This window comes from Heloderma suspectum, chromosome 10 (assembly GCF_057233095.1).
Source record: "Heloderma suspectum isolate Gila_16-S chromosome 10, 16-S_ref, whole genome shotgun sequence".
In the NCBI taxonomy this organism is placed as follows: domain Eukaryota; kingdom Metazoa; phylum Chordata; class Lepidosauria; order Squamata; family Helodermatidae; genus Heloderma; species Heloderma suspectum.
Window position 1 is genome coordinate 6,143,473 of NC_139467.1, and position 19,690 is coordinate 6,163,162.

General features: G+C 47.5%; 1 protein-coding gene and 1 pseudogene across 4 annotated transcripts in view; both read left to right on the top strand.

Moving 5' to 3' along the window:
- The window catches only part of LOC146337528 (protein CFDP2 pseudogene), a 471,985-nt pseudogene that overhangs the window by 428,320 nt on the left and 23,975 nt on the right, over positions 1–19,690 (top strand). The window lies entirely within an intron of this gene.
- NOVA2 (NOVA alternative splicing regulator 2) overlaps positions 1–19,690 on the top strand; it is a 51,755-nt gene that overhangs the window by 30,786 nt on the left and 1,279 nt on the right. The window contains exons 3-6 of one of the 2 annotated variants that reach the window (XM_084814317.1): positions 11,926–12,092; positions 13,858–13,884; positions 17,800–17,819; positions 18,138–18,159. In XM_084814317.1, the coding sequence (XP_084670443.1) occupies positions 11,926–12,092; positions 13,858–13,884; positions 17,800–17,819; positions 18,138–18,159 (236 nt within the window). The remainder of the gene's footprint in view (positions 1–11,925; positions 12,093–13,857; positions 13,885–17,799; positions 17,820–18,137; positions 18,160–19,690) is intronic. The other variant, XM_084814316.1, reaches the window with a different exon arrangement.

Genomic DNA, 19,690 nt, shown 5'->3' on the forward strand with positions numbered 1-19,690 from the left:
ATTCATTGATCTTACATTCCAGGTTCCTAAACAATGTTGTTCTTTACAGCATTGGACTTCCTTTTCACCACCAGACACATCCACAGCTGAGTGTCCTTTCAGCTTTGGCCCAGCCGCTTCACTCTTTCTGGCGCTACTTGGAAATTCCCTCTGCTCTTCCCCAGTAGTATATTGGACACCTTGCGACCTGAGGGGCTCATCTTCCGGCGTCATCTCTTTTAGCCTTGTGATACGTTCCATGGGGTTTTCTTGGCAAGAATACTGGAGTGGGTTGCCATTTCCTTCTCCAGTGGACCACATTTTGTCAGAACTCTCCACCATGACCTGTCCATCTTAGGTGGCCCTGCATGGCATAGCTTATGGCTTCACTGAATTACGCAAGCCCCTTCGCCACAACAAGGCAGTGATCCATGAAGGGGAGTCAAACAAATATTTCCCAACAAAATGGTCTCCCCAGGGAGGGGGGCACTGTGAATTCTGTACTTTGTACAGCACCTCACTAGCGCCCTCTTGGAATGATATTATAGCCACCACTGTTGTGATGGCTATAGTTAAGGCTGATGAGTAAAAAAAGAGTTCCACCATTTTAAATGGTGATCTGGGTGTGTGTGGCTGGGTCATTCTAACCATTATAAAATCGTAGTGGTTTCATGAACCTTTTTGAAATTTACAGGTGCCAAAAAGAAGCATTGGTTTCACATGCCCTGAACATTTCTGGATGATTGGTGAAAGTTCGAGGGAGAAAGAGCAGTTTAAATAGAAAAAGCAAGCAACAAAACCTCGCTCAGTCAAAACTGACTTTGAGAAACTGATTGGCAACCTTTTTCGTGCACCATTTCTGAAAAATCCAAAGGCTTCTCACCCACGACAACTGTCCATGTTTCTGGGACTTGTTTCCTCCAATCCAGAAAAATGAGCATGGCCCCTTCAGTGCTATCGCTGGGATTGCCACTTAATTTTTTTCCAAGGCTTGGCTCCTGTGCTGTTCACAGATGTGTAACAGGCAACAATTTGAGAGCGGATGTTTCCCCCAGCTCTGCATCTGCATGCTGGGGAAAAGCAAAGATGCTGGATTTTCTGGCTGCCATGCAGCTGTTAAAGGCAGAGGAGCCCTGCCAGGAATACAGTGGCAACTGACCCTGGCCCTCAGAGGCCTTCCTTTCTCCTGCTGTACCTCCCCTTCCCTCGCTTTAGCTTGGCTTGGGGCTGGCAGCCTTCTGGGTTGCCAGAGGGGCCACCGAGGAGCCTTATCTGCTTTGATAGCTTGAACTATTCTCAGGGTCCAGTTCTCTGCTGGACCCTGAGAATGTGCCAGGTCCCTCCACACCCTTTCCTATTTATCCAATGTTGACTAACCCATGGGTAGACCGGTCTTTTTGTTCCTGGGAAAGAGAAGGCATTGTTAGTAGTGTGGGGTTGGGGGGGGGCATGCGGGGGCAATAGATCTCTTGGCTAACCTCTATAGTCAGGGAGACCAGTCCCTGGAGCTGTTGGGTCATTGCCTACTCTGTGGATCTGGACTGCTGCAAAAAATGAAATATAAACACACACCCGCCCAAAAGACTTGACTGCTCTGTGGGCTTCATAGCATCCATGTTGTGCTACATGAGAATATAAGACCCTACTGCGTCGGACCAATTGGATGAACATTCAGTTTCTGGCAGTGGCCAGCCAGCTGTCTCCACAGAGATCACAAGCAAAGCATGAGGGCAAGAACACCCCTCTGTTTATCTCTCCCCAGCAGCAGGTACTCTGAGATCAACTGCCTTTGGATGTCAAGGTTCCATTTGGCTTCTCACAGCTACGGGCATTTTGAGGTGTTCTGGAATGCAGCTGTCTCTGGAAGGTAGTCCAGCTGCCAATGAATAGCTGCATAAAAAGTCACATAAGAAGCGGCTCCTCATCCAGTGAAAGTGGAAAGAGGAGTCAGAAGTCACCAATGTGGATTGAAGCCCTCACTTCATCCAAAGGGTGGGAGGGGGAGATGCACTCCTTCTTACCCTGAATGGGTGGCTAAAGGATGCTAGTCCATGTTAAATGACTTTGAGCACACTCAGAGCTTCCAGGGGTAGAGTGATCATCACCCCATTGCCCCAAATGGTGTGGAACTATGGGGGGTGGCTGGTGGCTTTGTAATCACTGCTAGTTTGTGGTCGTGGCAGATTGGACTTTGAAGGATGCTTTCTGGAGATGATGTGATGTGGATGTTGGTAGCTGGTCTGTGCAACAGTAGTGTTAGTGGTATGTACTTGGAGGGTGCTCATTTGTGGTGGAACGTCTCAGTGCCTGTGTGTTTTTGAAGCTGTGTGTGTGTTACAACTACCAGGGATGGACGTTGTTTTGGCCGCTGATTATTCAGGGCTGTTGTGTGGTGTCCGTGCAGCAGCCTTCCTCGTGACTTGCATTTTGGTACAAGCCACTAGTGAAATCTTCCCCAATCTGGTGCCTTCCAGATATGTTTGGACTCAAACTCCCAGCATCCCCCAGCTAGCTGGGAATTGTAGTCTAACACATCTGAGGGCACCAGGCTGGGGAAGGCTGCACTAGTGGCTCTCCAAGGTGACAGTCAGCCTGCTCCAAAATGGTGTCCTCCAGATATTTTTTGGACTACAACTCCCACCAGCTCCGGCCAGCATGGCTGACGATCAGTCATTATGGGAGTTGTACTATAACACAGCTGGAGAGTGCTGGGTTGAGGAAGGAACTTTGATGGTATTTATGACTTGTTCACCACATCTTTCATGGCATGGGAGCATGAGTGGGGGTGGAAGCAGGCACCTTTCGCCATTATTTGGGACAAGACTTGCAATAGTGTGTTTTATGCATTTTCAAAAGCAATATGATATGTGGAGTTGTGCCCTTTGTGGGTTTTTTATCATTATTTATATCCTACCTTGGAAGACCTCAGGACAGTTGGTATGCATAATTCTCCCTGTCTATTTTATCCTCACAACAACCCTGTAAGGCAGGTTAGGCTGAGAGATGGTGACTGGCCCAAGGTCACCCAGTGACCTCATGGCTGAGTGGGAATTTGAACCTTGATCTCTCCAGCGCCAGTCCAAAACTCTAACCATTACATCACACTAGCTCTGATACGTGTGTTGTCAGCTTCAGTGTTGTGTCTTGGTGGCAACAGTTGTGAAGGTGCTTGTGCGGAGCAGTAAGTGGCAGTGTGAACCAGTGCAGACACTGGGCAATAAGTTGATGGTAGGGTGAAGGCATGGTATAATGCTGTGGACCAGCTTGCATGACGGGTGACCCGCCAAGCCGGGCAAATGGAGCCTGCCAGCCATGGCATTGTGGCCTGCCAGGCCAGGTGTGACAGACCCACTCCTGTTTTTGTAGTCTTAGGCACATTGGTGTATCAAGCCTGGGTGGGTTGTTATATATGGCTAGGTGACTACGATTGCTTGGAGTGTCAGGTTGCACATCCCTGCTGTAGGTGGTATTGGGGGTGAGGTAGCATCTGAATTGCTTTCTATGGCAGGGGTGTAGAATGTCAGTGCTGGAGGCCAAATCCGGCCTGCCTAGGGTTCCTATCCGGCCCTCGGGGATTCCCCAGATGGCCACTCCCCTTTCCTCTGGTCCCACCCCTTTCTCCCCCAACCACCAGTTTTTTGTCTTTGTCTTTGTTTTAATTATTTGTCTTGTAACACACACTTCCACACCAGTGGGACTCTGCTTTTAACCTCTACTGAGTAGAGGAGCAGGCACAGGCTAGTCTAGAACAATCAGAAAGCTAGACTCAAAAGGGAAAGAGGCTATGGAAGGACAAGACTCTCCAGTGGTGGTGACCTGCAAGGTGTGTGCAATGTTTGTTTTCTTGCCTGAGAACAACATGGCCCACACCTGCAATGAGCGCAATCACCCTGCTGGAAGAATAAGTAAGAGGACTGGAGCAGCGACTGTCGACATTCCGGGGAATAAGAGAACACAAAGAGTTCTTGGACAGAATGGTGGAACTACAGCAGCAAAGTGAAGACCAGAAGCTTGAAGAGCAACAGCAAGCTGAGGCAGAAGTGGGAAATGCTGAGGTGAGGAAAAATGCAGTAGAGGATAATCCTTGGAAAAGGGTGACAGTTAGGAGAAGAAGAACTAGACGCCACTCTGCTCCAGTGGAAGCAGTGGAGCTGTGGAACCGATTCCAGGTACTTGCGGAAGAGACTAGAGCACAGCCTGCAGAGGAAGAATCACAGGGGAACCTACATGAGAGTGAGCAAGAGGCTGAAGGTCAGTCAAACAGGGGTGATGAAACCCAGGCCTACAAGAAGAAGAAGAGAAGAGTGGTAGTAGTGGGAGACTCCTTGATGCGTGGGACCGAAACCCAAGTATGTCACGAAGAGCCGTGGACTGGCCAGGTATGTTGTCTTCCGGGAGGACGGATTAGAGACGTGACTGAAAGGTTGCCTGCACTCATAAAGCCCACTGACAGGTATCCCTTTCTTCTCATCCATGTGGGAACATACTGCCAAGTGGAGTTACGAAGAAATCACATCAGAGTTTGAAGCTTTGGGAAGGAAACTCCAGAACTTTGGGGCCCAGATAGTTTTCTCATCCATCCTTCCAGTAGTTAGAAGAGGGATAGAAAGGGAACGAAAAATACTCCGGGTGAATGACTGGCTATGAAGGTGGTGCTGACGCAAGAGATTTGGATTCTGGGACCATGGGCTATACTTCCTGGAAGATGGGCTGTTGGCAAGGGATGGGTTGCACTTCACAAAGGCTGGGAAGAATGTGCTTGGACACAGCATGAAGAACTTCATCAGGAGGGCTTTAAACTGAATCCTACGGGGAAGGGAGACGTAAAGTTGGGGGTAACAATGGACGAAGGCTCATGCACCGCAACGGAGAGAACAGCCCTAATAGCGCCCAATAATAGTTTTCAGAAACATGTAGAACGAAAGCCAGACTATGAAGCACATGGTCTTCGATGTCTATATACTAATGGCTAGAGTATGGGAAACAAACAGAATAAACTTGAATTCTTAATACAAGAGGGAAATTATGATTTGATAGGTGTAACTGAGACTTGGTGGGATGACTGTCATGACTGGAATACAGCAATTGAAGGAATATAAGTTGTTCAAAAAGAACAAGAGGAACAGAAAGGGAGGTGGGGTTGCACTGTATGTGAAAAATACATATCTCTGCACAGAAATACAGGAGGATGAGCTTGGTAGCCCCATCGAGAGCATCTGGATCAAAATAAATGGAACAAAGAATAAAAGGAACCTGGTGGTCAGTCTACTACCGGCCACCCAATCAAGGAGAGGACGAGGATGAAACTTTTGAAAAGCAAATAGCCAGTATTTCAAGGAAGCATGATGTAGTAGTAATGGGGGACTTCAATCTCCCCGATATTTGTTGGGAGACAAATTCTGCAAAACATGGCCCCTCCAGGAAATTCCTGACTTGTGTGGCAGCTTCCTCCTACAGAAAGTAGAGGAAGGAACTAGAGGATTGGCTATCCTTGACTTGATCCTAACCAACAGAGAGGACTTAGTGGATAAAGTAGCAGTTACAGGAACCTGGGGGAAAGCGACCATGTTATACTTGAGTTCTTGGTTCTAAGGGAAGCAAAAGCCAAGTGTAGTCAAAACGCATACCCTGAATTTTAGGAAAGCTGATTTTAATAAACTCAGAACAATGATCAGTAAGGTCCCATGGCAAGCGACTCTAACGAGAAAAGGAGTCCAAGATGGGTGGGAGCTTTTAAAAAAGGAATTTCTCAAGGCACAATCACAAACAATTCCAACAAGAAGAAAAGGTGGGAGACAACAGAAGAAGCCAATGTGGTTTCACAAAAAGCTTAGAGATGACCTGAAAACAAAAAAGGACACATATAGGAAGTGGAAAGAAGGCCAAGTAACAAAGGAAGAGTACAGGCAGGTAGTACAGAATTGCAGCGATGGTGTCAGGAAGGCTAAAGCTGAGAACGAGCTGAGGTTAGCGAGGGATGCTAAAAGCAACAAAAAGGCTTTCCTCAGCTGCGTGCATAGAAAAAGACAGAGGAAAGAAATGGTGGTTCAGCTATTAAATAACGATGGCAAAATGATAACAGATGACCAAGAAAAGGCAGAGGTGCTCAATTCCTACTTTGGCTCAGTCTTCTCCCAAAAGAGGGTCTATGAGGCCCCTGGCAAAGGCGAAGTACAGGCTGCAGGGGCAGGATTGCAGCTTGAGATTGATAGGCATATGGTCAAGGAACACCTCATTACTTTGAATGAGTTCAAATCTCCAGGGCCAGATGAACTGCATCCTAGAGTAATAAAGGAAATGGCAGAAGAACACTCAGAACCGCTGTGTATTCTCTTTGAGAAATCATGGAGGACGGGTGAAGTGCCAGATGGCTGGAGGAGGGCTAATGTTGCCCTTATCTTCAAAAAGGGTAAAAAGGAGGAACCTGGGAACTACAAACCAGTCAGTCTGACATCAATCCCTGGGAAAATTCTGGAGCGGATGATACAGCATCTGTAAGCACCTTGAAAACAATGCAGTGATTACTCAAAGCCAACATGGATTTGTCAAGAATAAATCCTGCGAGACGAATCTGATCTCATTTTTGGATCAAGTAACAACGATCTGGTGGATCCAGAGTTGGCTATAGAATTGGACTCAAAGAGTGCTTCTCAATGGGATCTTCTCAAACTGGGGAGAGGTAACGAGCGGGGTACAGCAGGGCTCAGTCCTGGGCCCAGTGGTCTTCAACATTTTTATTAATGACTTGGAGGAGGAGGTGCAGGGAATGCTGATCAAATTTGCAGATGACACAAAATTAGGCGGGATAGTTAATACTTCGGAAGACAGAATCAAAATTCAAAGTGATCTCGATAGACTGGAGCGCTGGGCAGAAAACAAAAGAATGACATTTAGTAGGGATAAATGCCAAGTTCTGCACCTAGGAAAAAGAAACCAAATGCACAGTTACAAGATGGGGGATCGTGGCTCAACAACACTACAAGCGAGAAGGATCTTGGAGTTGTTGTAGATTACAAGCTGAATATGAGCCAACAATGTGATGTGGCTACAAAAAAAGCCAATGCTCTTTTGGGCTGCATTAATAGAAGCATAGCTTCCAAATCCCAGGAAGTACTAGTTAGCTACTCAGCACTGGTTAGGCCTCCTCTGGAGTACTGTGTCCAGTTCTGGGCACCACACTTTAAGAAGGATGCAGACAAACCGGAGAGGGTTCAGAGGAGGGCAACAAAGATGATCAGGGGACTGGAAACAAAACCCTATGAAGAGAGACTGAAAGAACTGGGCATGTTTAGCCTTGAGAATAGAAGACTGAGGGGAGATAAGATAGCACTCTTCAAGTACGTGAAAGGTTGTCACAGAGAGGAAGGCCAGGATCTCTTCTCTATCATCCCAGAGTGCAGGACACAGAATAATGGGCTCAAGTTACAAGACAAGAAGCTAGATTCCGGCTGAACATCAGGAAAAACTTCCTGTTGGAACAATACGACAATGGAACCAACTACCTCGGGAGGTGGTGGGCTGTCCCACACTGGAGGCATTCAAGACAGGGCTGGACAGCCATCTGTCAGGGATGCTCTGACTTGGATTCCTTCATTGAGCAGGGGGTTGGACTCGATGGCCTTGTAGGCCCCTTCTAACCCTTCTAACCCTACTATTCTATGATTCTATGGTGGTTTCCTGGCGGTTGTGTAGTCCTCCCGCCCATTCTCCTAAGACTTAGTTACTGGCAGTAAGAGCTTTAGAGAGCAATCCTATGGTCCCTGGGTGAGCATCCCAGGGACCATAGCATGGCTCAGATCTCCCCCTCTGTGGTCAGAGACAGCGCTCTGACCTCGGAAGGGGGAGTTGGAGATTCACCCCCCAACCCTGAACCCTTGCAGCCAGTATGGAGAGAACTGCGAAAATTAACCTTGGAGAGGGGGAATAGGGGGCATTTTACTGGTTGGGGAGGGGAGGAAACCAGAGAGGCCAGGATCTGATTTATCCTGAGCCTCCTCCAGCCTCCTTCCCTCCCCCTCCAAAGCACCCTCACTAGAAGGTCTAAAACGCCCGTCTAGTAAAAAAGAAGAAGAAGAAGAAGAAGCAAAGATTGGAGGATGGGAAGGCAAAGATCGCCTCCACTGCTCCTCCTGTCCTGCCAGCTTCAGCCCATCAGGGCATAGGAATCTCAGAAACCTCTGGGTTTGGAGGCTTCCAAACAGCGAAGACACAATCCACCCTTGCTGCTTGGAAACCTCCAAACTCCGAGGTCTCTGAGATTCCTATGCCCTGACAGGCTGAAGTTGCAATCCTATGGATTGCGCCCTTAAAAAATATGCTGGTGTGTTTGGTATTTTTGGCCTTGCTCCATTTGCTCTTGGCCCACCCATCAGTGGAACGTGTCCCCCTGAGAACGTCTCTGGAATGGAAGTTGGCCCTGGGGCTGAAAGAGATTCAGCACCCCTAGTGTACGGCATATTGCTTGGGAGGACTTCCTCTACTGTTTTTGGGCGATGGTTTGATGAGGGTTGTAAAGGTGGCAGCTTGTGGCGAGAGCTAAGCTGGGCGGGTGTCTTTGTTGGCATTGTTTGCGTAGCAGGGGAGAAGGGGCATTTTGCTGGAGCTGTTGAATTCTTGCGGGGTTTTTAAAGGTTCATTATGACCTGAGCCACAAACTAGGCAAGCCCTGTATCTGTGCCCCCCCTGCAATAAGAGGAGAATAATATGGGCCTGCCTTGCAGGGCTGTTATAAGGACCACTGAGAGAATGTATGTTGTTCAGTATGTTGAATATCTGAAACACCCCATAACATTGTGGCTATTATTATCAACGTTCAAAGTGAGGGGTGCTTTGATTGAGAGGCTCCCTTCCTGTATTCCCAGATGTGCAGGAATTAATTGCAGTTCCAAAAGTGACATGGGAAAGGCATTCTGCATGTGCTCAGAGACACTCCATCTCTTTGGTTACATCACATGTCCTGCGGTTGAGCCTTTGTTTTTCGGAAGGGGGGGGGGAGATTCTGGGGCTCAGTCCTGAATGCTTGCTTTTTTTACCCTGCCCCAAGTGCCGCTGACGGCTTCCTCACAGATCAGTGCAAGCTGGTTTCTCACAAGTGCCGCCGTCGTTAGCAGGGAGGGGACAATGGAGACCCCCCACCCACCCACACCCCCAACCCCCACGCCTCTTCTCCATAATGGGTGTTTCACTCCTGTGGGCAAATGGGGGGGTGGCCCCCCCCTTTGTCTGGTTGCCCAGGTGATGGTCTCCTGCCCTTCCCCCACCAAGCACATTCCTCCTTTCGCAGATGAGGGGGTGCCGGTTGCCGTGACGACGGGCCCTTGAGGCCTGCAGCCAGGAATGGTGAGGTGGCAGTGGGGAGAAGGCCGCTGTGGGTTGCCATGGCGACTCCGTGGCAGAGATGTATTGTGGAGGCAGCAGCTGAGGCGAAGGCAGGGAGGGAAAGCGGAAGATGCAGGGCCCGGCTGGGAAGGGGGTGTTGCTGGAGAACGTGAGCCCCCAGTCTGCTGGTATCCATGGTGCTGGCTTCTCTGCCTACTCAGGTGGCCGAAAACATTCCATTTCACCTTCTTGCTGGCTGACACCCTCCCGCTCCACGCCAGCCTCTTCCCCTACTTGTTTATTCCTGGCTCACTTGTCCTCCTCGATGGATGAAATAAACGACAGGGATTCTGCATCTCTTATACTTGTTTATTCCCGGCTCTCAGTAGACGCAATAAAAGACAGGGATCTTGTTTTGTGTGGGTTTTTTTTTTTTTAATAGCTGTCTAGAACAGTGGGGGGCATTTTTATTTATCTTTTTATAAAATGTGGGGGACAGTGAGATTTTCGAAGAGCCAGCTATGAGGCAAACATTGCTTCTGGACTTCTGCAGCAAGCTGGCGCCACATACCAGCTGGCTACTGGACACCTGGAAGGTGGAATTTTGGCAGGTGCAGGTTGTTCTCTAGCCCACGCCTGCCAAAGTTCTCTCTTCTGTCTGTGCAACTGCTGACAGTCGTGGGGCCTCGGTCACCCTGTTCCTCAGTGGTTGCTGGACTCCTTGCACACTGGCCCCCTGTCTTTCACATGCTCCACTTTCCCCTTGTTCACAACACACTCTCTCACTTTTACATCCTTGACCGCTTTGCTGTTCTGGGTTGATTTTCACATTACAGGTTCCTGCATCCCTGGCCTGACCGTGTCTTTTCTGGAATGTTTCAAGGGTGAACGCGTGTCGGGATAATACATGGCAATCTTGAACAGTGATTGGCAAAGTCACTGCAGGTGTATTAACCTTGCTTTCAGATACTGAAATGCTCTTTAGACATGTGGTTGTATCCCTATAGAAACACAAGGGGGCGGGGGGGCTGGCCCTACCATAAGGCAGAATGAGATGGCTGCCTCAGGCAGCATATTTTGGGCACCTTGCTTGAGTGGTTATTGCTTAGTATTAACGGGACATGCTACACCTCCCATGGTGTTCTTGTCAGTGCGCATATATTGCTGGAACCTTTGGGAGGGTGCAGTGTACATAGAGACACATGCCATACCACCATGATGGTATGGTGCAAGCCAGCCAGTTGGGTAGGTGCAAGTTTTTTGCCTGGCCTCAGTGGGGTCCCCAGCATGTTATTTTCAACCCATAGGAGTGAGTGGCTACCATTTTCTAATAGAGGAGAAAGTGAAGCAGTACACTGGGGGATAGCATGAATGTGTGGGGGCTAAATCTGCCTCTCGTGATACCAGCTCAAGTGACTGGGGGCAGTTTTTTCTAATTCATCAAAAAAGTCCCAGAATTTAGCCTGCTGCTATTGTCCAAATAGGGGTGGGGGGTTGTTCAATGGGGACTGTGCCAGGCAGAGAGGGTTTTACGCTCCATCCCCCTATGCCACAATCCCAATCTCACTGCCCCCGTGCCAGCTATTGGTTAAAGAAAAAGCAGCCATGCAGGCCCAAACCACTTGTCAAACGTCATATATCTAGTTTGTCTTTGAGAAACAAGAGGGAGTTCTCAACATGCTCAGGAGAACCCCATGTAGTTGCAGAAATGGAAAAAAACTTTAGGGTAGTATTTCTAAGGTTTGAAATGCATTGCAGTTACAGTGCATCCTCATGCATTCTGGGCACCTGGTTCCATTTCTTTGCCTGATGCTTTTGTTTGCATGCTAACTGGAGAGACCAAAGCTCCATGGTAGAGCACATGCTTTGCATGCAGAAAGTCCCAGGTTCAATCCACATCTCCAGGTAAAAGGATCAGATAGCAGAGGATCAGAAAGACCTTTCTTTACCAGAGACCCTGGAGAGCCGCTGCCAGTCAGAGTAGACAGTCACTTGGTTCACATGATGGCCACTGCCCACCGTGGTTTATTTAATCTGTGGTGGGTTGCGGTGCATGCCAGTGGTCATTTTGAATCTTCAAGCTGTGATGGGCAGTCACTGTGGCTTATCGTGATGTTCAAACCTGGCAACAGTGGGTTGTTGGCGTCGTTAATAAACCACCCACAACCCTAAAACAGCCCATGGGTTCTGGGTGGTTTCATTACCACCACAACAACCCACCCTTGCTGGGTTCAGACATCGCAATAAGCCATGGCTTGGATATTCAAAATGGCTGCTGGCACACGCTGCAACCCCGCAACCCACCATGGCTTAAATAAACCACAGTGGGCTGCAGTGATTGTGCAAACCAGCTCGGTACTGAGCTTTATGGACAAATAGTCTGACCTAGTATGAGGCAGGTTCCTGTTCCTAACTTGCTCCCATTGTTTTGCACGGAAGTGTCCTTCTCCTTCCTCACTTGTCCATCTTCTTCCCCTTACCAGAACTTTCTGTCTTCCACCCCTTGTGCCTTCACTCCCTGCCAGCTTCAACAAGGGGAGACCAAACCATCACAGTGAGCCCCTCCCATGGTGCCATCCATCCAGTGCAGCACCATTTTCAACATGCCCAATTGTTTTGCCGATACAGGGACCACGGAACGTGTGTGTCTTGTCCAAGGCACAGCAGAAGCTCTCAACGCCGTTCACAACTTCATTGCTGAGAAGGTCCGAGAGATCCCCCAGTCTGTGGTGAAGCCAGAGTCAGTCAACATCCTGCAGCCCCAGACAACCATGAATCCTGACCGAGCCAAGCAGGTGAATGACCTCACAAACAAAACCTTTCATACTTACAGGACTTGGGGTTATTTGAGAGAAGGCAGTTTGGAGCACCCCTTAAAAGAAAATTAAAAAGAAACTTCTGCTGGATTAGACCAAAGGTCAGCCAAGCCTTCTCCATCTGGTGCCTTCCAGATGTGTTGGACCACAACTTCTGTCATCCCCAGCCATTGCTGGGAATGATGGGAGTTGCAGTCCAAGACATCTGGAAGGCACCAGGTTGAGGAAGGCTGCCTCTAGCCAACATCTTCTTTTCAATATTGTTATTTAAAGAGGAGTCACAGTGATATTTGTCCCCAACATCTGATATTGAGGGTGACAGACTGCTTCGGAATGCAGAGATTCCATTTAGCTGTCATAGCAAATAGCCATTTGAGAAACCTAGTCTTCATGAGTTGGTCTGAGCCTTGCTCTTTGGATGATAGTGAAATAAAACATAACATTGGAAGGGTTTTGGACCACACTTGCCCCTTTTCAGCGTGCAACTCCTTTGCTGAGAGAACTGTACTGGCTGCCTATTTGCTACCAGGCCAGGTTTAAGTTTGGGACCAGGATACCTGAGAGAGCACTTCCTTCTTTACCAACCTGCCTGGTCACTGAGGTCATCAGAGGGCATGTTCCTGGTGGTTCCATATGGACCCTGCCTGGTTGGAGTCCACCAGGAAAAGAGCCTTCAGTGTGGTGGCCCCCTTCCTGTGGAATTCCCTGCCTTTATGGGTCAGGCAGGAGCCAACATTGTGTTCCTTCCGGCGCCTCCTGAACACATTGTTATTTTGAGAGGCCTTCCTTGCGTGACCAGCTGCGGTTTATTAAATTCCACCTTATTGGGATTTGCCTTAAAAAATGTTTTCATTCTTTTAACTTGGTGTTTTATTCTTTTACCTTGTTGTTCACTGCTCTGAAAGCTTCTGATTTGGAGCGGTATATAAATATTGTAAATAAATAAATAAAGGGTTCAAATGGTAGCAAAAGGCTTTCTGCCTGAGCACACTAGGCCTGAAATGACATTTGATTTCAAATTTCGTCAACTCCTTCAAATTCAAAAAATGTTGGACACTTTAATATTTGGATTCTAAATTCCCATTCTGAGGGGCACTGCTTAAAATACTGTTTCTTAATTCTGGTGCGTTAAAAATGTTGAGGCAATTATGTTTCTGCAATGAATTTTAGGGTGGATTATTTGACTTGGCCCAAACAAAAACAAGAATAAAAGGATTAAGAATTTAAAAACAAAATTGACATCAATATATTTTTAAAACAATGACAATTCTAATAAAAATGCCAGTAGCATACAGAAGAAATGGCTGTCTCTTTTTCCCTGTAGAGCTTTCCCATTGCAAGAGAAGGACAGGCTAAAAAGGCGGCGGGGTGTTTCTCCCCCACCCCCTCCACCCCACTCAAAGTTGGCGTGTGTGGAAGAGGCCGGACTGCAGGTTTTCATTGTCAGTCGGTTGTGCCGTTGCTATGGCAACACAAAGGGAAGCCAGCTTTGGGCTGGAAGTGGAAAACAAGGGTGATGGCAGAGCCTCCATCAAGTGTGGGTCAGGAAGTGTGCATGGAAGAGGGAGTTTACACGGCTGCTAAGATATGGGGGAAAGAATGAGGATTCCAGCTAAAGAGGTACCTGGGAAGTCATGAGGAAATCCTTCCAACATTTCCTTATGAACATCTGACACTGAATTATACTGAATCAGGCTGCTCCAGCCTCCCCTAACCTGTGCCGTCCAGATGGGTTGGACTTCAGCTCCCAGCATCCCCAGCCACAACACATGTGGAACACACCAGCCTGGGTCAGGCTGGGCTCCTCTGACTAGTAATGGCTCTCCAGGGTTTCGGGCAGAAAATAAACCAACAAACAGATACTTGAAACATTTTATTTGTTTTGTTTTTAAAGTAAAGGGAGTAATATAAAAATCTGTATTAGGGCAATACCTTTATTAGCCTAGAGCAACAGACACAAAAATGTGCAAACTTTCGGGATCTTCAGTCTCTTCATCATGTAAGATGTTACAAATACCATGTTGAGGAGGTGGAGGGGGAAGGCTGAGGAAGCCGTGAAGTCTGCATGGCCAGAGTCTTAAGATGGAATGTGGGAAAAGTTTGCAGACATTTGAATTAGGCTGTAGCAGGTGCTGTGATGTTTTCGGGTTGCATCTGGGACCAGTGGGCGCTGGTGGCTCCAATGTCCGTGCGGCGATGAATCCGCTCCAGCTTTCAGTCAGAACCAGTCAGAACTCTAAAGGAGCTATCAAGGTGCTCTGCTGGATAGCTCCTTTAGAGTTCTGACTGAAACCTGAACTGGATTCACTGCCCCACTGACATCAGAGCCACCAGCCTCCACTGCCTAGGATGGCCGGGAAGGAGAGACAAACATCAATGGTTGCTCCCCCATTTTTCAAATATAAAACCCAGTTGTTTCTCAGAAATTCTTTTTTTCATGAAGACTGGAGAACTGATTAATTTATTTCAAATATGTATATCCCATCATTTAATAACGTCTCAGGATGGCTGACAAACAAAATGCACACTTTAAAATGTACACCCCAAAATGGTGAATAGGTAGATGCATGTACAACTGGATTAAAAAAAAAAAAAGAGTGAGAAATTGAAACCCTTGATAGAAATGGATGATGGCCCATGCAGTGGTTGAACATGTGCTTTATTTATTTATGAAATGTACTACCTATTTTTCCTTATGAAATAATCCCAAAGCAGGGTACAACCTATACAACACAATAAAAGCGTACAACATTGACCAAAGGAACAACAATCAAAGAGGGCGAACAATAACACAGACAAATAGCAATTTACATACAACACGGCAAAAAAAAATCTATCCAAAGCCCGGGTGAATAAATAAGTCTTCTGCTTTGCACTTAGAGGGTCCCAAGTTCAATCCTTAGGGATTGTATTGTATTAAACCATTTAAGGAATATATATATATATATATATATATATATATTATAAAATATAAATAAAATCCCAGGTGGGGATAGGAAAGAAAGACTCCTGAAAACCCTGGAGAGTCATTGCCAGTCAGTGTAGACAACACTGGTATATATGGACTAATCTAGTCTGCCGTGCAGTGGAGGCCGGTGGCTCTGATGTCAGTGGGGCGGTGAATCCGCTCTGGGTTTCAGCCAGAACCAATCAGAACTCTAAAGGAGCTATCCAAGGTGCTTCTGCACCTTGGATAGCTCCTTTGGAGTTCTGATTGGTTCTGGCTGAAACCCAGAGCGGATTCACCGCCCTACTGACATTGGAGCCACCAGCCTCCACTGCTGCCATGGTATAAGGGAGCTTCCTACGTTCCTATAAAGGGGCAGGACAATGGCTGGGAAGTAAAAAGTAGGGAGGCATTTGTCCAAATGACTAGCCCAAAGGACATCCCTGGAAGGTTGGTGCTTGTTTTATGAGAGGCTAATTTAGGACTAAAATAACCAGAAACAAACAGGACACAAATTGGGACAGGTCGCCCAAGGTGTTTACGAGTTAATCCAGCTGTTGCCAGCATATATGCTTCCCATGAGAAGGGCTGCTCATGTGCAGTGCAGTGGTTCACAAACTTTGCCTGGCCATCGTAGCCGATCCCAAATTAGTGGCTGCCAGGTCACAGCGACTCCCCTCAGAGGTAGGGCTCTTGGTCCTGCTCTCATGCAGACCCTCCATGCCTGGAGCTGGACAGAAGGCAGGGGATCATTCCCACAGCCAGCCAGACAAGGCACATCACGGCTCTTCTGCTTTCCAGGGCGGGGGCGGGGGGGAGTATTGTCCCATTCTCAAACTGTGCTTCTGTTCTGAGGCCATTGAAGTGCCATAGGAACAAGCCCCAGCTCTCCTCCATACCTGGAAAATGTGGTGATGGTATTGTGAAATACTCCCAACAGTTACCCTGTACTTTGGAGTACCTGGGAAGCACAGTGTAGCAGCAGGACAATCCATCACCTGCTTCTCCAACTCCAACTCTCCAACTCCAAAAGGCCTGGCCTTTTGTGTTCATCACATTTGCCCGGGATGGGGATCTCTTGCTGCAGTTAGTGTGTGGTGAATAGAACATTGGTTCCCTGCTGATGTGATCTGGGTCAGGTCGTTCACCTCTTAAGGGCACTCTTTGACCAAAGGAAAGTCCTGGCTGTTGCTTGTAATTCTGAGTTTGTTGGGTCCTCCTGCCTGGAGGAGACAGCTAATTCTCAGATTACACGGTTTTTAAAGCTGGGATGCAGCACCCATTCTGCCAGCACAGAAAAACTTTCTCCTGCTCTCTCCCTTCCCCACTAATCCAGCACCATCGCTGTGGGTTGGACGAGGCGATGGATTTCGGGAGGTGCTTGTGACTGATTACATAACAGCATTTCCTTGCTAAATCTGTGTGCCTTTTCTTTCTCAGTGGTTATATAAAGGCAGTGGGGTGGGCAGGGTTGAGGAGACCCCTCCCTTTTCATCCCAGAGCCCCTGAAGTCATCTCTCTGGATACCTACTCTTTCTCTCCCTGCAACTTTCCTCCCATCATCCTCTGTTGCTGTCTTTCAATGCATTCAGAGAGTTAGGCAAAATTGGTGAAATCTAAGAAGCCAGAAGAATTGTTGAAGAGGCTCACAGAAAATCTAGTCCGAACCCCCAGTGTCGAAGCAGGCTCCTTCACACATTTAATCACATTTCTCCCCACCACCACACACACACACACACTTTATCGTGTTATATGTTGAGTGTGTTGTAAGCAGAGCTGTGTGTCGGCAGTAGTTCTGCCAAAGCACAGACAATTCACAAAACACAGTATTGCCTCCAGAATTCAGCTTCCTCAGAATCTCCACTTTCATATTTTTTTAAAATAAAAAAGCAAGTTTCTGGCCTTCATGTTTTTAAAATATAGGCTAGGTTGATTGGAAGTCATGGGGCAGTTCGTGAAGAAACCTCAGAAGGTAGTGCAATTGCTAGGAAGTGGCTAGGAAGCATGGTTTCCAAGCCCAGCATAGTATCTTGCCCATATATCTACCAGCAGCTGAATCATCTATGTAAAACAGGAGAAATCAGGAAATATGCTTCATTTGCATAATTTATGGAGCCTGCAGAATTCAGCTTCCTTGGGACAGAGTTTTGATTCCTCCGACTCCCTTCTTAGCACAGGGCATATATGTGTCAAGGGCTCCTTGGAGGCCTCTCTCAGTCTAATCCAGTAGCCAAGTCCAGACACAGACAAAGGAATTCCTTTCAAAGCTTTATTCTTCTTTTACAACTTAACAACTCTACTGTTTGCAACTAGATCTGAGCAGCACAGTACCTATGCCCTAAGTTGGAACAGTTGGTCCCCGTTTGAAAGGGAATTACTGACAGACCCCTGAACTTAAGGACTAGGGAGAGTCCCTCCCCTTTTCCCTTGGATCCTCTGGGCGCAACTGTTGTTTGCGTGCCAACCTGGCATTACGCCTCCTTTCCGCGCCCTCCATCTGGCGCCGTTCTCTGCGTCTGCGTTGTGCATCCACCAAGTCTGCTATCTGTGCCTGGTCACTCCCTGGACTGCTAACTAAACTAGGAATGCTGGTGGGAGGAATCTCCGTCAACTGTTGGTCCTGGGAAAGAGGAGCGCGCTCCTCTCCCAGGAGCGACTACTCTTCCTCAGAATCAGAACTACTCTGGGATTCTATGGGCTCAGTGTCCACCCTGACAATATGGCCCTGGCTATAAGCAGAGTAGACCTAGTCTTCCCGTGTGTGTGTGCGCGCACGCACATGCATACTTCAGTTTCTGCATGGCTAGGATGGAAGGGCTGCAGCCCAAACACAGGCTCTCATCTTGAGGCAGCGACGCGAGTTTAGAAGGGTGCTGGGAAACCATCAACAAAGTCCCAAGTTTACTGTTTTTGGAAGAATCCAGAGCCCTTGTTGGCTGTCCTCCTCCTTTATGAACTCTTGGGTTTGAGGGGTGGGGGTGAACCCATGACCCCAGCTGTCTGGTCCAACTTTCCTGGGTAGAGAGGAAGGCTGGCGCTCGAGTGTGAGGTGGCGTCTGCTCTCCATGGTGCTGAAGGACTTCCTCCAGAGCAGCATTTGTGCCAGACCAGAAGCGTTGGGTCTAAGGTAATAGGGGGAAAGAAAAGAAAGGAGGGGGTGGCCTTCATCGAAGAGGGTGGGATCTCTAGAAAGGAATAGCAAGCCATAAAGAACAGCGAAGCCTTCCTGTGGCAAAATCAACCCATCAGAGACTTTACTAGACACCCCGCCCCTTACCTTTCCCTAATATAGCTCCTCAACAATAAAGGCTAAAACTGGGTGTAATTTTGTTTTTTTGATGGAAAATAAGTTGCCCAGGATTCTCTTGGAAGAACTTCCTTAATTCTCCAACTCTTTGCGTCCATCGCACACTGCCTGGAACATCACAAGGGTCTCGCAGCAAGGCAGTGTGATACTCCTGACGATTTCCTGTTCTTGCTGGGTCATGGCCTGCGGCATTAAGAGCTAAGAAAAGGCTGGGGTGACTCATGGCTCTCACTCCAGAAACTAAATTGAAAAACCTCACTTTGGTGGCAGAGCCATGATGTATATGAAGGAGTCGCTCTGTCCCCACTGCTCTATGGCACAAACCCTCTGATACCTCCAGTATCAGGGGCAGTATGCCTATGTGCACTAGTTGCTGGGGAACATGGGCAGCGGGGTGTGTGTGTGCTGTTGCACTCATGTCCTGCTTGAGGGCTTTCCGTGGGCAGCTGGTTGGCCACTGTGTGAACAGAATGCTGGACTAGATGGACCCTTGGTCTGATCCAGCAGGGCTCTCATCATGTTCTTATGTGCCGGGTAGTGGTTGCCACCCAAAGTGACCACATTTCAATCAGACCACATCAGGATTGGGACTCGTTAATACAGCCCCCCAATACTCAGGTGGTGTGTGGCTTTTCCAGAACATTTTGAATTGGGGGTGTTTCTAGAAAATGTTCTGGTTGCCCCTACATGGATTATGATCCAATGTAGCATATTTGTTAGGCATTTAGTAAACTAAAAAGCATATACCATGTTAAGTCTACATGCTTTATAAATATCTCACAAGTTTTTCCGCTACCTTAAAGTAATTTAATTTAAGTATTTGGTTGCGGGGGAGGTAAATTCATAAATCATGCTTAGTGTAGTTTAAATGTTACAGGTAAACAAATTCAAAGCCTTGGAAATGTTTTTCTATTCAAATATTTGTAAATATTTTAAGACATAAAAACTCAATAGGATACATTTCTCTTACATTGTTTACATTTTAAGAAAAATAAATAAAGCCACTGTTAACATGTCCAAAGAGCTGTGAGTAATATCTATACATGCTGCTTTGGGGTAGTTACCTGCAAAGGTTGATCACAACTATTAAACCACTCAGTTTGACTGGTATTGTATCCATTCAATGTATTTCTAATTCGTTAAGAAGAACATAATGCATTTTTAGAAATGGAAAAATGTCCATGGGAAAATATTGTTGTGTCAAGTCCCCCTGACATTCAGCAAAGATAGCCAGTGTGGTGTAGTGGTTAGAGTGTTGGACTAGGACTTGGGAGATCTGGGTTCTAGTCTCCACTCCACCATGAACCTCACTGGGTGTCTTAG